Genomic DNA, 18961 nt, shown 5'->3' on the forward strand with positions numbered 1-18961 from the left:
ACAGGTCATTATCAAATGGCAAGCAAAGTGCGGTACAGATTGTTTCAACATGGGGTTTCGTCAGCCTATGTGTGGGGGAGTGATCTTTGAGAAGACATACCTTTAGCACTGACTGAGTCCTATATTTCAGCCTGGAATTCAGTCTGCTAAAACTGAGCCATCTACTCTCGACCAGACCCTTAACGAAGATGTTACAAAACTGACTACTGCAGCTCGTCTCACATTGAATCCCTCCAAAACCATATGTAATGTATTCCACCTCCACAATGCCAGCACCCAAAAAATAAATTGCATATCTACATGAATGGCCAGAGACGAAGCATGATCCCATCCTAACATGCTTGGGAGCAACTCTAGATAGTACCTTGTCTTTCAGAAACATTTGAAAAAAAACTGTAGCAATGTTCAAACCAGAAACAATCTGCTAACCAAATTTGCCAGGATCTAAGTGGGTTGTTACTGCCACAACATTCTGGATGTCAGCATTTGCGCCATCATACTCTCCAGCAGAGTATTGGGCACCTGTCTGCTAAAGGTCATCTCTCACACATCTTGTGGAACTCAACTGAACTCAATGTGCATTAAAACTGAAAACCTCCATGCAATGCTCCTCCCCGGCTTCCAGTCTTCTCAAAAGATCAGCCCCCACACGTACACTGACGAAAACTCACATCAAAACAATGTGTCCTGCACCTTCCTTGCCATTTGATGACCTGTTGAACCCATCTACTGCCCATCTTCCATCTCAATGCCCCATATGCCAAGCAAGATCCACCAGCAGAGTTCCTTTGGATCAAGGAATGGGAAACATTGGAAGTCACTAACATGTTCTCTGTGACAAATTAATCTGTCAAATGGCAGGCTTTGAACTATTACAGCAATAATGGTCTTTGCTAAATAGGTTCAGGGCAGACCAGAACCCTGCACAGTCAACCTTCACTACTGGGACATCAGTACAAACCCCTTATGCATGCGTGGAGAGACAAAACAATGCTGCAAATTACCACCGACAAAATGGTGGACCAATTATTTTAAACTCAGCAAATGAAGAGGCTATCGCTTCGACTCAGAGATTTGCTTTCACTAAATAATAAAAAGCCAGTCTGGAATCTGGCAAGTTAATTGACATGCATTGCTTAATACTTAATGGATAAGACACCATGTCACAGGTTCCATTTCGGCTGGTGAGATGAATGGATTTTTAAGCTTGTGCATGATCTAGTCCCAATCTTGTAAACTTTGTATATCCTCCTCACTTTTAAGTGAAAAGGGGACCTAGAAGTCCAGCTGTGGGATGCGTAAGTAGGGATAGGAAGGGACCAGAGAAGGAGAAAAGATAGGATAGGTAAGCTGCAATCGTGTATGCAGTCTGCTCACACAGCTGTGCAAGTTCAGCAACTTTTAAAATGCCAAGTTACTCAGGGATAAAAACAGCACTGCTCAGAAGTTATAACTTGTACAGCAAAAAAAGAAAACATGGCTCCTCACATCCATATAATCGGATCACAAACCATTTTTGGAAATTATATCAATTGTGCTTGTCTATTCAGTAGCTACATAATTGTGCATTTTACAACTCTCAAGTTTCCAGTAACAGTCGCTCCATTTTCCGGAATTACTTACATATGCAAGAGGCCCTTCATCAATATTGCTACTGGTCCAAGGATTCCAGTTGACTTGTGGAGGTGACCACGGTACAACCCCTGCAAAGTTCTGTCGAATTGATGGCTCAAAATGGGCAAGCTTGCCAACTGTAAGTGAAACTGGATTATCTGGGTCTTCGGGCTATAGAATCAAATGATTGCAGATCAACGTTAATGATATGTATACAAAACAGCTTTGAATGCATCAGTGTGCAAAAGTTGTACACTTACATAGGATTCTCAACACTATTTTGTTTACCATAATCACAGGAAGTACTTGCATTGAGCAATTCTAAATTTTAGTTTTTATTTTCCTCCTTCTCCTTAAAAAAAGGAAAACAGTGAACCAAATGAAGGTGGTGATCAATCTGTGGCGAACCACCATTCTGACTATGTATTCTAACATTCCCCTGTTCAAGTGCTTCCCCACAAGGCCAAAACTGAACACTGAAATGACAACTTGCATTGCTTTGTGCCTCTGATGTTGGAAAACATTACGCTACTAAAAAGTGCTTTCGAATTAGCCAAAATTGACAGAGGGTCAAAGGAGGAGATAATGTGGGGATATTACGCTGGAGGAAGGGGGTGGCTAATAACTTAATCTGAGGGAAGTTTTGAGTAATGCAAAAGAAAAATAGAGCAATGGAAGGTGGGCACTTTTAGAAAGGGAAATTCAGATTTTCAGGCCCACATAGTTAAAGGTCCATTTTAAGAGACTAGAGTTATTAGAGTGCAGAGTTCTTGAAAAAAGTTACAGAGAAAGGGACAGGCAAAACCTTTAAGGGTTTTGAACATGCAAATGAAAATTTTTAAACGTGATGCACTGATGCATCATGTGTCAACGTAGATTAGCAAGAGGTGATGATTGAGTGCACTTGCTGTGGGTTAGGATATGGGCAGCACGGCTTTTACTTCAAGCTTATGGAAGATGGACAGTGGACAGCAGTAGAATACACATTTATAGAGGTGACAACAGATTTCAGCAACAAACAGGCTGAGACAGAAGGCAGAGACAGCAGAATTTGAGACTGGGACGAGCATAGTGGTTAAAAACGGGCAGCATGGGCAAGTTGGGCTGAGTGGCCTGTTTCCATGCTGTAAACCTCTATGACTCTATTCCAGTTTAAATAGAGCTGATTCACTAAAAGGAAGTAGAGGCACCAAATTCATCGAGGCATAAGCATTATGAGTCTGAGATATTTTCTCTAAAATTTCAGTAATGATAAAACCTTAACTAACTAAAGCACATTCTAAACTTTTTTTTAAATGTAACCAATAATTTATAAACAAAATTAACTTTACAGCCATCAAACTAATAAAATGATGCATCTGCTGGGATACAAAGCCAGCGGAGAGGTTAATAGCTGGATAACAAATGATTTATCTTAAAAATGTACAGCAATAAGTTTATGAAAGGAAAACAGCCTATGCATTTTTATTGCAGTGGTGCTCCAATATGTGATTGCTTTGAGCAGTATCAAAAACAGTAAATGAATTTCATTTTACCATATCAAAGATAAACTAGGGACAACATTGTTACAATACTTCAAATTAATAATAGTACAGTCAAGACCACTTTCTTCCTCTCAATATTTCCAATAAATTGATTTAGTTATTAAAAATACTTACTGGTGGTACAAGCTGCAATCCCAACTCATTTACAACAGATTCAAGCTGACGTTCCAAGTCACTGGCAATATTCAGTTCATATGGTTCCACCTAAAAGAATAAATGACACCAATGTAAAAGCCTTCTTACAAGTTAAGATTATGTTTTAACTTACAAAGAATGCAATTCAGAGAAACAAGTTACAGAAAACTATTCAAAACAGAAATAGTTTCCTATAGTGTATTTCACAATTGCTAAGATTTTGGACGGATCTAAAACCCAAATTATCACTTATCCTCACTGAATATTGCAGAGTGATTTGCAGAGACTCTAACACATTTATTTGAGATTAATACAGGTCAGAACACCTCTCATTGTGCTTGGAAGTTATAAAATTTCAAAACGCTTAAACCTGGGACTTGGCTTTAACCATAATTTCTTGGAAGGGGAAAATGAAGTGCTTCATACTGAACATTACTTCACCTCATCCACTGCCACTTACCTTCTTGAAGCCACCACAGCAAATATTTCCCTTATACTGTCTAATGTTTTCTCTTCTTTTCTTAAAGACATGAACTTATGGCAGGCACAATATTCCATGGATGCTGATCACCCTCCAGTACCTCATCCACAGTCAGTCTTCGTGTGTCACAATGATCACCAAGATAATGAAAAGCAGAAATTTTCAATTGTTTCCCCTGTACTCATCTAACATTCACACTTACAGCAGGGACTAGTGGATAATAGGAACAGGAACCTTGATCCATTTTATTCCCTAATCAGGAGACAAGATAGTTCATTGTTGTGTCTCTTCTACTTAGCTGAAATGGGAGTGGAGGATTGACAAAAGAATCAAAGATGTGGCATTCCTACATCTGCTCAATATTTATCGTTAAACCAATTAGGTTAATGTGGGAGCCTTTACAATAGGTATTTTGTCAGTCAGTTTATGCATCATGAAACAATTCAAACTGCCATCATGAAAGGAAAATTTGATTAAAGTAAATGTAATCATAAATGTACCTTCACCTTGCAGTACAATAACATGTAAAGTCATGAAACATTCAAAATGTTAAATGATTCACCTTTTCTGTTTCCTTTTTCTTTGTATGTCCAGTGAAAGCTTCAAACACCCCCAGATGGTAAAGCTGTCTGACCAAAGACAGTGCACACGACTGTGCAGCTAGTTTCTTATTTGAACCATGTTCACGAGCTGTGATTCCTTGACAGAGAAAAATATACAACGTTCCAATTCATCTTTTAGCACGAGTTTTACGTTATTTATGCAGCACATGCAGTTTCACAAGGTGCTCAAACTAGGAACTTAAAGATGAATATAAATTGCTTCATCCAACAAGATGCCCCATCCCTACAACTATTATAATTACTCAGCTATAAAATTGCAATTACGATTTTTGTTTTGTGTGCACAAATTTCACGATTATCAGCATATGTGAATGTTCATGCACGTCACCACCATATTCTTCTGCAGTCAGAAACTGTTCTCTGAAATTATACAATAAGTTAATTTCCAATGTCAATGACTTTTTTTTTAAAATCTTTTTTAAAAGTGTGGCACTCACCATCCTAAATATTGGAAACTAAACTTGTAACTTTTCAGTCTGTTTTAACTTGTTGCCGTTTACTTCACTCAATTCTACCTACCTGCAAACGTTTAGCTGGCTAAAAGGAACAAACATTTAAGCAAAAAAAAGAGCTGAGCCAAGCAATAATGACAACTGATAAACTATCCACGATATAAGAACATAAGAAATAGGAACAGGAGTAGGCCATCTAGCCCTTTGAGCCTGCCCCACCATTCAATAAGATCATGGCTGATCTGAAGTGGATCAGTTCCACTTTCCCGCTTTCTCCCCATAACCCTTAATTCCCTTATTGATCAGAAATCTATCTATCCGTGACTTAAATATATTCAGCGAGGTAGCCTCCACCACTTCAATGGGCAGAGAATTCCAGAGATTCCCCACCCTTTGAGTGAAGAAGTTCCTCCTCAACTCTGTTCTAAACTGCACCCCCCCCCTCTTATTTTGAGGCTGTGCTCTCTAGTTCTGCTATCCTTTCCAAGCGGCAAGAATCTCTCTACCTCTACCCTATCTAGCCCCTTCATTATCTTGTAAGTCTCTATAAGATTCCCCCTCAGCCTTCTAAACTCCAACGAGGCCCAATCTACTCAATCTCTCATCATAAGCTAACCCCCTCATCTCAAAAAAGGAAGAGGCTAACTAGGGTGAACATTGGACCCTTAGAGGATGAGAGGGGGGACTTAGTGGTAGGGGATGGGGGAATGGCTGAGGCCTTGAATAACTTTTTTGTTTCGGTCTTCACGGAGGACGTGAATAATTTGCCGGGTGTTAGCGATGGAAAGATGGTAGGAGTGGAGGGCCTGAATGACATTATTGTTACTAGAGAGGCAGTGCTCGAAAGACTGGAGGGACTGATTGTGGACAAGTCCCCAGGACCGGATGGAATGCATCCAAGGGTTCTGAAATGGCGGAGGTGATAGTGGATACCTTGGTGACTTTTTTCCAAACCTCGCTGGATTCCGGGGAAGTGCCGGAAGATTGGAAAACGGCTAATGTTATGCCGTTGTTTAAGAAGGGTAGCAGGCAAAAGGCAGGGAATTATAGGCCGGTTAGTTTAACGTCTGTTGTAGGTAAAATGTTAGAATCTGTGATCAAGGAGAAAATAGCAAGGCATCTTGAGGAGAATTGTTTGATAGAGCAGACGCAGCACGGTTTCGTTAAGGGGAAGTCGTGTCTGACGAATTTATTGGAGTTCTATGAGGATGTGTGTAGGGCGGTGGATAGAGGAGGGCCAGTGGATGTGGTCTTTCTGGATTTTCAGAAGGCGTTTGATAAGGTGCCGCACAAGAGGTTATTACAGAAGGTCAGGGGGCATGGAGTTGGGGGTAGGGTGTTAGCGAGGATAGGGGATTGGCTGTCAAATAGGAGGCAGAGAGTGGGGGTCAATGGGTGCTATTCGGATTGGCGGTTGGTGACTAGTGGAGTGCCCCAGGGGTCGGTGTTGGGGCCTCAGCTATTTACCATTTATATAGATGATCTGGAGGAGGGAACCGAGTGTACGGTGTCGAAATTTGCTGATGACACCAAGATTGGTGGAACAGCAAATTGTGCGGAGGGTGTGGAGAGTCTGCAGAAGGATCTAGATAGGCTGGGCGAATGGGCCAGGAACTGGCAAATGGAATTTAATGTTGGCAAGTGTGAAGTTGTCCACTTTGGTAGGAATAATGGTAAGAAGGATTATTACTTACATGGTGAAAAACTGCAGCATGCGACGGTGCAGAGGGACCTCAGGGTCCTTGTGCATGAGTCGCAAAAACCCAGCCTGCAGGTGCAGCAGGTGGTCAGGAAGGCGAATGGGATGCTGGCCTTCATAGCAAGGGGGATTGAATATAAAAGTAGGGAGGTCTTGCTGCAACTGTACAGGGCACTGGTGAGGCCGCAGCTGGAGTACTGTGTGCAGTTTTGGTCGCTGCACTTACGCAAGCATATTTTGGCCTTGGAGGGAGTGCAGAGGAGGTTTACTAGGCTGATACCAGAGTTGAGGGGGTTGAACTATGAGGAGAGGCTGAATAAACTAGGCTTGTACTCGTTAGAGTTTAGAAGAATGAGGGGAGATCTCATTGAGATGTATAAGATGATGAATGGGATGGATAGGATAGAGGTGGAGAGGCTCTTCCCGCTCAGAAAGGACAGTAGGACTAGAGGGCACAGCCTCAAGATAAAGGGGGGGCGGTTTAAGAACGGAGTTGAGGAGGAACTTCTTCACTCAAAGGGTGGTGAATCTCTGGAATTCTCTGCCCGTTGAAGTGGTGGAGGCTGCCTCGCTAAATATATTTAAGACACGGGTTGATAGGTTTTTGATAGGCAAGGGGATTTAGGGTTATGGGGAGAGGGCGGGAAGGTGGAACTGAGATATGACAGATCAGCCATGATCTTATTGAATGGTGGGGCAGGCTCGAAGGGCTAGATGTCCTACTCCTATTTCTTATGTTCTTATGTTCAGCTTTCAGCCTGCTGAACCTTCTCTGTACTCCCTCCAACGCCAATATATCCTTTCGCAAATGCGGGGACCAAAACTGCACACAGTACTCCAGTTGCGGCCTCACCAACGCCCTGTACAGTCGCAGCAAGACCTCCCTGCTTTTATATTCTATCCCCCTCACTATAAAGGCCAATGGATATAGCGATATCCAAAGGCGATATGGATAAGCCACAATCTTTGGCATAATTGTCATGTTACCTTATCAATGTAAACAATTTATTAAGAAATTAGTGTGTCTTTAAAAAGCTAGTAATCTGGACGGACAACTGTAAATAAATTGGAGATACTTGAGTTTTAAGAAGAATTATCATTCGCCAATGTCTTTGACACAACCAAGACTCAAATGTGCCTCATTCTCAAGTTCCCTACTTCCAAGTGAGGATTCAAATAGACCTCTTTGCATCGCAGCTCAGCTAAGAAACAGGATGATGGCCCCAATCCTGAACAGAGTTTATATTTGCACAGAGAATGAAAAATGCTTTCTAATCCTTGGACCAATGCATTGATTCTAATTTGAACACATTTTTTACTGCATTTCAATAGTAGGGGAGGCAGTGGTGCAGTATTGCATTGGACTAGTAATCCAAAGGCCCAGGGTAATGCTCTGTGGACCTGGGTTAAATCCCACCACAGCAGAAGTGGAATTTGAATTCAATAAAAAAAAAGCAATGTAGAGCAATGACAACATTTGTGTTCAGCCATATACCAGTAGAGTACTCCATCTACAGCCTTTAACTTTGAAAAGAATAGTTTTAAAAGAAACTGAGCGGCATAAAAACCTGCAGGAGGACTTGGTACAAGTACAGAGAACTGTTTAGCTTTTAATTCTAAATGAGGTGCATAAGTTCTTCACAACAAAAACAGGAAATGCTGGAAAATCTCAGCAGGTCTGACAGAATCTGTCGAGAGAATAGAGCCAACGTTTCAGATCTGATCATTCTCTCTCCACAGATGCTGTCAGTCCTGCTGAGATTTTCCAGCATTTTCTGTTTTTGTTTCAGATTTCAGCATTCACAGTATTTTGCCTTTACATAAAATTTCTAGTCTTATATACGGTAGTCACTGTATTTCCTGGAATTTTCAGCTTGCCAATTTATCTAAATAAAAGTAGAAAATGTTATGCTTCATTCTATCGTGTTACTATGCCTTTAGAAAAAATATTTTTTTAATCATGCTCTCTATAGTTACAGGCAGCTTTGTTTTTGTTCATTGTGGCACCAGCTGCCTGATTAGATGTCCTTTCTATTTTTGTTCAAGAGATTTAAATGATTTTGTTCATTTTTACTCTGGGCCTAACGCACTTTTTGGGAGTTTATGACCTTTTGAATTGTTGTGGTAAGAATGATTGACAAGTCAGGAGGGACAGTTTTTTTTTCTCTGTCAAGAATTCTTATTGACAGAGAATTCAGGCTGGATGTCGTGTTCTGCCTCTTTCAACGTGGTGTTTTGGGAAGCTGTTCTGGCCTCAAGTTTGTGCGCGTCACGAGAACTGTCAAGAAAAGTGTGTGTTAAGAAAACTGCAGAATCCCACAACAAAACATGAGCATAAGAGCTTCCTGTGTTAATCCCAAAAAGGGTGCTCGTTTCGAACAGTGCACTTAGCAGTTAAGTTTTATACAATATCATAGTTGTTTATTTCTTGTTTGTAATTGGTAAAAATTATTGCTAATTGTTAACTGTATTCTTAAATACAGGCGCGCACCCTACCGGCTCTTCATGTCAGTCAATCAGTGTGGTGAGCCAGTAAGATCGCAAGACAGATGAAAACCTGGCTTTGTGCCCAGTTTCTGATCTCTTGGGATACTACTGGCATTGGCGTGATCGGGCTTGTGCCCCCAAAAGGAATGAGGCTGATTATAATATTTAAATCTCAAATTAAGTATTATTAGTGAGCCCGGGGCGGAATCGTCTGGGCTCACTTGCCTTAATGGACTCATGGTGGAGATCCTCACCAGCAAGGATCGTGTATGATCCCAGCAACAGGGGCCAAGACGTGATGGCCTTCGAGTGGAAGGAGCAGTGCCAGCCTGGCACCCTGGAACTTCCCACTGACAGAGCCTAAGGGGAGGGGGTGGGGCTGTGCACTCAAACTGGGGTTTGGGTGGTGAGCAGGGATTGAGATGGCAATTGACTGGGGAAGCCACCTGAGGGGAGGGGAGGGGAGGGGGAGCGGAGGGGGAGCGGAGGGGGAGCGTACACAGAAATCCAAGATGCATGTGTGACAGTGCCCCTTGCAGTCAGCAGCTCGCTTCCTAACAAGAATAGACTCCATCCACTCTGCCTACTGATGTGATTCACACTTTGCCTCTTTTTTGCACGAAGTGGCATAAGTTACCATTTGAGAGCTCACCTAAAAAATTGGTGATATTCTATCCCGTTTTCACACTCATTCAGCATTTCGAATTCTTTTGGTAAGAGTACCCCCTGATTTTTTTCCAATTAATCGCCACACTTATTAGGTTCAGTCTTCACCAAAATATGATTTCCCCCCACCTTTGTAAGCAATTTCAAAGATTTGTTATATCAAGTATTTTTCTCAGTTTTGTTTGATATATTCCAATCGTTTAATAATGCATGCTGATTTGCTGGGCTGAATGTCCAATACAATTTCATGGCAGCTGAGCTGTTATTGCAGCTGGTTAAAATAGTATTGTTTACAAGTCTTACAGTCAAGGGCAAAACTAGGCACCTCCAAATGTAAGTGACTACTTACTTCTTCCCAGCTGTCTCACGTGAATAGTCATCTCTGCAATAAAACTCCTGAAATGACATGCACAACATGAAATTAAATCTGCCATTTTAGCACTTCCACCAACCCAGTGATACTGAACCATATAATAAAATTTAACAAAATAACGCCCAACACATCTTGAACAAATGGGAAAAGGCATGATTTGTAAAGTGAGAATACAGTACAATGCAAATACTTCAGATGTAGGTGATAAAATCGCTGCAAATAGTAATCTAGAAGTTTAAAATGAGTTGAAATATTCCATCTATTCTAGCTTCTAAAGATGACAATAAGACATATCAAAACAATAAGATAAAAAAAACAAAGGGCTTCAAAGTCAAATATAACCAATCTTAGTGAAGCAATGCAAATTTTTAGCATAGTGCACAATTAGTGGCACAACTCTATTGGTTGCTGCAGGAAATGCAGGACAGCGTTTACACCAATGTCTCCCCACAGGGAGATAATCGCATTTAGGCAATTAAGTAGAAACCCAAGAAGCAAGTGGGGCTCTTCTACTTGCAGACCTCCCAGGGGAGGATTACAGAGGGGCATTGGGGAGCATTACAGAGAGGCATTAGAGTAACTTAATAGATGATTATGTATGTACCATTTATCACAAAAATATTGAATGGAAGCAGAGAAAACTGAATATCAATTGAAAAACAAAAATCCTTAATTTAAATGGTTACTTGGGTTTGCAACAGAGTCTTGGCATAAACAGAAAAAAAAATTAGCCATAACCGATAGGGCATCCATTGTTTGGAACTTATTTACGAGTTCCACGAACCAAATGTGGTTAAATGTCATCATCTTACTGTGCATCACAGCTGAGTACAGCAGCTTATGTAACCCATCCTTTGCCATATACAGGCTCAGAAGTATTTGAAAATATTTGCCATACACTTGCGTGGAAGAATTTAATAAATTCCATACTCATTTATGAATCCATTTTTACCTGTGATACAAAAATAAATGATTGATGTACATAACAAAACAATGGCTACCCGAAAGTATTGAATTTCCTAGCTTTGAAGAACAATGTGCTCTAGAACCATGTACTCTAATCTCAAGTTTGCAAGTTTTTGCATGGGCATGCAATTTTTTTAAATTTTTCAATCCAATCATAATTAATTGCCACAAACTACCTATTCATATATACATTAAATCCAAGGCAGCCATTTTATATTAGCGGCAAACTTTTAGAAACGCATTGATATAAATAAATGAATTGGAATGCAACATACAAAGATTTTAAGCTGTAATAAAACTTTCTCTATTTATACCTGTAATTTAAAAAATGTCAGTGAGGCACTTAAGAAAAACACATTCCTGCACTGAGTATGAAAAAACAGGGAAAGTTGCATCCAATACACTTTAGTACTGCAGCATTGTATATGTGGTTAATTTCAACTGTGCATTAGCATTTGAATGGAAAACTGTTGAGCTGGAACTAGCTTCCTGACTGACCAATTTCATTAAAGAACAAAGTAAAACAGAACTGTCATATCATCCGAATTTTCTATTGCTTTGACATGCACCCAAACACAAGTTTTGGCCAGTTCTAAAGATAACATCCCAATGATGTGCCATCAATATATGGTTCAGTTCTGGAATCTAGTCCTTGGCATCAACAGCTTTTCTTCAGTACTATGCATGCATCTTGTTTTAATCTGTATAACTCACTTCTGATCCTATATTTGGTCAACTGAGATCAAGCACAGCAACTTCACGATTCAGAGAAGCCTGTTAATAGGCCCATTATCCACCATTCTTGGATGCCAGTATGTTTCTCTGCCAAGCTTAGTAAAGTTCCAATCTCCATCAGCCCTAGGTCCCCTAGAACACCTATAGGAAAAGTGACACCAGAAATCAACAGCTGTCTATGATTGCTTGTACCATCATTCCTACAATGGAAGGATACCATGTGACAGCTTAGTGCAGCCTAAGCAACGTCACATGTTTGCAAGAGCGGTTTCTGGTGTCACCTCACTCCCATGACATTAAAGGAGTGACAGGTTTGTCACTTTTATTTAGTTTAAGTTTTCTACCTTACAATTTATCATCTATGGTTAAAAATATTTGCAATCGAACACACAAGTTTTGAAATAATATCATTGCACATTATAGACATTCTGCCCATTGAGTTTTCAAAGTACATAACTTATGTGCATCTATGTTTTTAAAACAATTTTGCATACTCAACATAAGTGCACAATGTTTTGGGAGGTCGAATGTAATTTGGTAATTTAGTACCTTCTCAAACGTATGGGCAACATAGGAAACTGCTTCTACAGTAGATCCCTGCTATTTGGGCCTGTAAAGTCATAAAATCTCCAAATAAATGAAAATCATCATCTCTGAACAATATGTTGCATCTTGAAATCCAATAGAAATTCAACAATCTGTTATTTCCCAATTAGCAGGAATCTACTATATCATATTTAAGTTTCTTAGCATTCATAGGGGTACTGGGCAACTACCCCATTGAAAGCTCTATAATAACAAGGCAAGCTGGCTGAGAAACATACTGGTACCATACCACGAAGTATGGAATAACTCAGTTTTCAAACAGAAACCATCAGCTACAACAGGAACATTATTATGACAATTTAAAAAATACTTTTCACTAACACTAGCTTTCCCATTGCCTAGTACAATATCCTAATTATCTGCTCCTTCAGTGTTCTAAATGTATTAGGATTACATTCTGTCAGCTAAGTTAAAGAAGTTTCATGGGTCAATCCTTGAGATTCAATGCTGAAGTACTGAAAATCAATTTAAAAACTTGATGTGACCTGACTAGTACCTCTTAGCTGAAATCTTTTTTCCATTACTGAAAACAACCTTATTTGAGTAACTTCAGATTGAAGACCCTAAACATTCAATAGTTGCCGTACATTTCAAACTGATCAAATGAGACAAACTATCTTTTACAGTCTGTCAGAATGCATTCAGCATTATAAGTTCACGTTGCAGCACTGCCACTAAGTTCAATAACAGCATTATGGGAAAAAAAAGAAAGTTGCTGGAGATTCAAAAAAAGTGTGTTTTCGCTGGTCAAACTTCATCGTGTAATTATACCCACTAATTCGTGTGTATAATCATTCATTTGGCGTAGGTCTGCTACTGCAGTCACTTCAGGAGCCGAATATTCTCTTAATCCTGAAACTGGACAAAAATTCTGAGCAGTGCACTTCTCAGACCAATTTCTTCCTTGAATGTCGATTTGAAAGTGTTGGCTAAGATGCCTGGAGAAAATCGTTCCTGTGGTTACCTGTGATAAGACTGAATTTATTAAGGGTCAGATCTCATCCTTCTTGGATGTCGAAAAAGCCTTCAAATAGGGTAGATTAGAATTATTTCTTCGATACCTTGAAAAAGTTTGGATTGGGAGAGTTTGGATTGTGAAGTGAATTCAAGTACTTTTAAGAACCCAGTGGCGATGGTCTTTACAAATGGTTTTAGATCTTAGATTTTTGGCCTCAAGAGGGACAAGACAGGGATGTCCCTCATCCTTTTTGTTTGCTCTAGCTATTGAATTTTTGGTGCAGGTCGTTAGACATGACCCAGGTTGTTGGGTTCTAGAGTACAGGAAGACTGCATAAAATATGTGGATGATATGTTGCTGCTTGTTTCCATGTCGGCTGTCCTGCTATTACTGATAAGGGAGCTAGATGTAGTTTTTTTGCGTTGTAAGATTAACTTCACGAAATCAGAGGCAATGCCCCTGGGCATGTTAAAGGGTAAACCCCTCATTCTTCTCATTTTCCCTTCAGGTCTTCTCCCCCCCCCCCGGGGTTTACTTATCTGGGCATTCCTATTGCCCCTGGTGTTCAGCGGTTCTAAACAGTGGACTTTCCTCAACTACTAGCCTCTATTGGATGGGTCATACATTGTTGTCCATGAGTTGGAGGGGAGATCAAATTTAACATTCACTCTTCAATTCAGGGTAATCCAGATTTCCCACCTGGTCGCATGAATCATGGTTTGATATCTGGAGGACAGAAGACTCTGTAGATAAAGGCTCATAATTGATAGCATTACCCTGTTATCTTTTGAGCAGCTATGTTGATTTTCCAAAACACTCCTTTTTTTTAAGATATTTGCAACTTAGGGACTTTGACCTTAAAGCAACTCTTCTTTTAGATACTATCTGTGGAGCCCAAGCACTTCATTAGTAAATTTTCCGACCCACTATGCTCTAGATTTTACATTACATTGGACACTGTGTTCTTAGGAAAGAGACCTCACAGTAAATCTTGGCAAGGAGACATAGGGTGGTATTTGAGAATGCAGTAATAAAATTTCAGTTTGGAATAAAACAAAAAAACTCAGCTTAAACATGGCATCGCCTGTCTATTACTCTAAGTTTGTGGCACAGGGTTGACCCAGCCACATCCTCATTTTGCCAGAAGTGTGAGGTGGACGCAGAGGATTGCCTGCACTGTTGTTGGTCCCATGTCAAAATGAAAGCCTATTGGTTCAATGTTCTTAAATAGCTTTACAGGATCTTTGATATGGCCTTAAAGTTCATTCCCACGCATTCAATACTGGGTCTCCCAGACAAAAGAATCAGTAACGTGAATGAGAAAAGGCTATATAAGATGCTATCTGCAACACGGAAGAATATTCTTTGTCCACAGATTAGTGATAAGCCCCTTCAATTTGGATACGGCATAAAATCATTCTGGAACGTATACCAGTGGAATTCATAACTAGTTTACTTTGAGCTAAATCAGATACATTCCGTAAAGCATGGGTCCCTTATCTTAAAGTCTGGACACCACATGGTCTAGTTTACTCCAACAAGGTTTACAGCAAGTTCCGTGGCTCTGTCACCATTATCCTATAAGCTTAGTTGTGCACCGCTGAGTCAACTGTGGCCATATCCTGTTGTCCTAATACTCCCCCCATCCTTCAATATATCATTTTGTTCCTTTGTGAGATGGGAGGTGCTGACTACAATGAATAATCTGAACTAACTGGATTTGTAATTTTCCTTTCTTTTTCAACACGTGCTTGTTTGAAAATGATCTTGCCTTACTGCACCAATCTTTGAGAGCTTGTTGCATTAATTGTATAAAATGAAAAAAAAACTTCAATGAAAATACATTTTGAAAAAAAGTCAAGCTTTTATACAAACTAGTATTATTCAGAAAGGCATTGCAATGTCCTGAGAGATTACCGGGTCATCTTTCTCAGTTACTACTCACATATCGTCTAGGACCAGGACAACTAGGTAAAAACCAAAAGAAAGGAGAACGAATTTGAGTAATTAGTAAAGAAGTTCATTTTTATGCATAATGCATCTTTGTCATCTGGGTAAGTCTGAATCATGCCAAAAAACATTGCAACCGATTCCTGAAGCATTTTCAAATTATTTTCAATTTTGAATATAAAAATGAATTGGTGCCCAATTTAGAAAATTAAAAATACAAGAAATCCTAGCAGCTTAAGAAAAAAGTAAATAAGCATTTGAAGAGCACCACGAATATCCGCCGAGTTTACCAAGCACCTCTCAATAAAATACATTTGAGATGTTCTCATTGTCATAATGAGAAAAACATTAGAACTTGTTGGCCCTTATGAAACGTTAGCTCTGTTCTCCCTCACCGCAGATGCTGAGATCTTCAAGCATTTTCTTTGAGATTGGTTGACGGATAAATGTTAGCCAGGATGATGTTACTCATGACAATCTTTACATTGGATCTTTTACATTCATTGGAGGGGGTAGACAGACTCAGTTCATCATTTAATCTAAAATACAGCATCCTTGACTGTGCAGGCTTCTGCAGTCCTGCTCTGAAGTGTCAGTCTAGAATATGTGCTTAAATGTCTGAAGTCTGTATTCAATTCAGCTTCTGATTCAAATGCATATGTACTATCACTGAACCAACTCTACGTTTTTAAGTAGTTTGCAACTTTTGTAATTCTTACAAATGAGTGAATTAATTATCTTCTGGATCTATAAGAATAGCATACATTTGATTTACTGAATATTTTCGATAAAATGTTACTCTGGAACATTTATTCATTTAACTAGATGAACTTTAAAAGGTGCTCTATTCTTTATTATGTGGTTTCTAGAAGGGTTACTATTTTTGTTTCAAGCAGAATTGCAAATCTACTACCAGTACGGGCACATCCATGGGAAGCAATAGTTGCATTGTTCCCATTTAACCTCACTTGACAAGTGGGGATGAATGGGATACTAGTTTACATTTCAGAATTGCACAACATGAAAACCATAAAAATTATTATTGCTGCATTGCTCAATTGATTAGTCCACAATTAAAATGTATCAAACCTGTTGTGGTCAGGTCCCACTTGTAAATACTTATAATCTGCTTGAATCTTCTCTTTTTGGAAGAATTGGTTAAGTTGTGCTTTGGCATTTTCAAGTGTCCAATTGCCATGAAGGCCAGCATTCAAATCTAAGCCTTCAGATTCCAAAGTCTAGGAAAAAGAGTTATTTGTTACAAAAAGTTGTGCAAAAATAACCTTCTGCATCTTTTTGTTATACAAATTGCAGTGGCTATATTTTCAACACATAAAAAATACTGCGAAGAAATACAATTATTTCTGTAATGGCTAAGTGGAGCCAAACACGCCGAGGTACTCAGGCTCAACCCTTGGTCTGTGGTTAGCTATCAACCAGTGCTATACCCTGAAAGGGAAAGACAGGTCTAAACTAGGTTGGTCAGGGTCCCTGCACCTAGGATCCATAAGAGCAAAATCATGTTTTCATCCAGTTTCTATCCCCACCTTTCAAGAAGTGAAAATCTGCTCATTTCCAAGCCCAACAATATCAATACCAATTGCAGCACCACTATCATCACTCAGTTACTTCATTACCAATCAGAGATCAAACTTTTTGTGTAACCCAATGCCACAGCATCCCACGCACTGATCCACCGGGGAGTATCATTTCCTTTTGTTTATTCCAACATTTATGCAGTTCATGAGGAAGACTAAATTACAAATAGGCACAAATATATTTCTAAATTCACAATTCCAACTAAAGACATCTGTAAAACTTTTATTTCAGACTTCATCTTTTTTACAATATAATTTGGCTCAATCTGAATTCAAAATTGCAACAAGTGAAAATGTTCTGACCTGCTGTGTATTTGTTTTTAATTTCCAATTTCCAGCATTCGCAGTATTTTTCTTGCGGGAAATGGTATCGTTTTTATTAGGATGCATTGTGCAGAAAATATTTCTCAAACCATCTTCATGAACATACTGAATTACTGAGACAGTCACACTACAACCGTACTTATCATTATGCATGTCCCTTACTGCTTGGGCTTCTTGTTCATCTCTCTTCTCATAATATTCCTTCAGATTGGCTCCACGCTCCCAATAACCGCCGAATCCTCCTGCCCCACTTCCTCCAAAGCCAGAATCTACAACAGCAAAATCATTTTAAGCAATATTTATTAAGGAATATTATTAACCTTTTCTACAATACACTCAGGCCAAGTTTTAAAGCACTCTGATATGACTTTCGAGTTGTTGGTGCCTGTGCATACATCCCGCGTACAATGATATCAATTCAAACCCGTATTATTTAAGACTCATGGCAAACTTGTTTTCACTAGGCTTACAAGCAATGGACATGGCACCATAACACATGTTCTCTTCAATCAAGTTGTGATGCTTGGAGATTTAAACTTACCACATCTAGATCAACCTTAATAGAACCATTAAATGAAAGAGCATAAGGAGATATTAGGCCCACTGTGCCTATTCTGGCTCTTTGACAGAGCTATTTAATTAATCCTGCTCCACCCCCAATTATATTTTTTCCATTTTTTAGGTATTTATACAATTCTCTATTAAATCTACTTCTCCACAACACTTTCAGGCAGTGTGTTACCCATCATAACAACTGGGTTTAAAAATGTTTCCTCATGTTTCCTCTGGTTCTTTTGCCAATCACCTTAAATTGTGATTGCCAGAATCAACTCTTCTGCCACCAGAAACAGTTTTTCCTTATTTACTCTGTCCTCGTGTCATCTCACATTCCAGACCTGACAGGAATGTGTTCAGCCTTGCCTGCCTCAGATCCAACGCAAAGACATGACAAGTCCTTGACACAATGATACCACACTAGCATTCCATATAGAGGAATACCTGCACATGGCAGACACACCCGCATCTGTAAAGAGTTGGGTTTACCAATCAGCAGCAGGTGGGCAAATATCATGGCCCAAGGTACATCCATACTGCCAACAAACATCTCAAGGGCAATTAGAGATGGGCAACAAAGTGCTGGTGTTGCCCTTTCCTGTGAAAGAGTATTCAAAAAGAATCAGCACTGACAATATGACGCTGGAGGATTTAATAGTTTCACGTAGCTTGGCTCCACAATCAGCAATCTGTTGCTTGATGCAGAATCAAAAGCTGTTATGTCCAAGCTAAGCAAGAGCATGGAACAGCAGCAGCCTGACGAAGAAAACCAAACTGTAGGTCTATCGTGCCTGTGTCCTCATCTATAGTGGTGAGACCTGGACAACATACAGTAGACAAGAGGAACTGCTGAACAGTTTCCAACTTTGCTGTCTCTGACATATCCTCAGCATCTCTTAACATGGCAAGGTCATCAAGTCAGAAGTTCTGGAGGGTGCTACTTCTCCCAGCATACACTCACATTTAAGCCCATTATATCTGTGCTTGCTCAGCCATGTTCATCAGATGGATAACAACTACATACCCAAAAACATTCTATACAGAGAAGTAGCCACTGGGTGACAACCGACTGGATATCAACATCTCCGCTACAAAAATATTTGTAAATGAGATATGAAAATATGGAGACTGCATACACTAAAACAGACAAATTGGAGAGAATTGCTGACAGCTACTACCTCTAGAGGCTGACTGT

At 39.7% G+C, this 18961-nt stretch overlaps 1 protein-coding gene across 3 annotated transcripts in view; it reads right to left on the bottom strand.

Moving 5' to 3' along the window:
* dhx9 (DEAH (Asp-Glu-Ala-His) box helicase 9) overlaps window positions 1-18961 on the bottom strand; it is a 74572-nt gene that overhangs the window by 36779 nt on the left and 18832 nt on the right. For 2 of the 3 annotated variants that reach the window (XM_080195716.1, XM_080195715.1), the window contains exons 5-10: window positions 17374-17480; window positions 16379-16527; window positions 10051-10097; window positions 4337-4473; window positions 3273-3362; window positions 1624-1785 (exon numbers count right to left, since the gene is read on the bottom strand). In XM_080195716.1, coding sequence (XP_080051842.1) covers window positions 1624-1785; window positions 3273-3362; window positions 4337-4473; window positions 10051-10097; window positions 16379-16527; window positions 17374-17480 — 692 coding nt within the window. Of the gene's footprint in view, window positions 1-1623; window positions 1786-3272; window positions 3363-4336; window positions 4474-10050; window positions 10098-11754; window positions 11864-16378; window positions 16528-17373; window positions 17481-18961 lie in introns of those variants that run through there. The other variant, XM_080195717.1, reaches the window with a different exon arrangement.

Source organism: Carcharhinus amblyrhynchos, chromosome 9, assembly GCF_965287045.1.
Source record: "Carcharhinus amblyrhynchos chromosome 9, sCarAmb.v2.hapA, whole genome shotgun sequence".
NCBI classification, from domain to species: domain Eukaryota; kingdom Metazoa; phylum Chordata; class Chondrichthyes; order Carcharhiniformes; family Carcharhinidae; genus Carcharhinus; species Carcharhinus amblyrhynchos.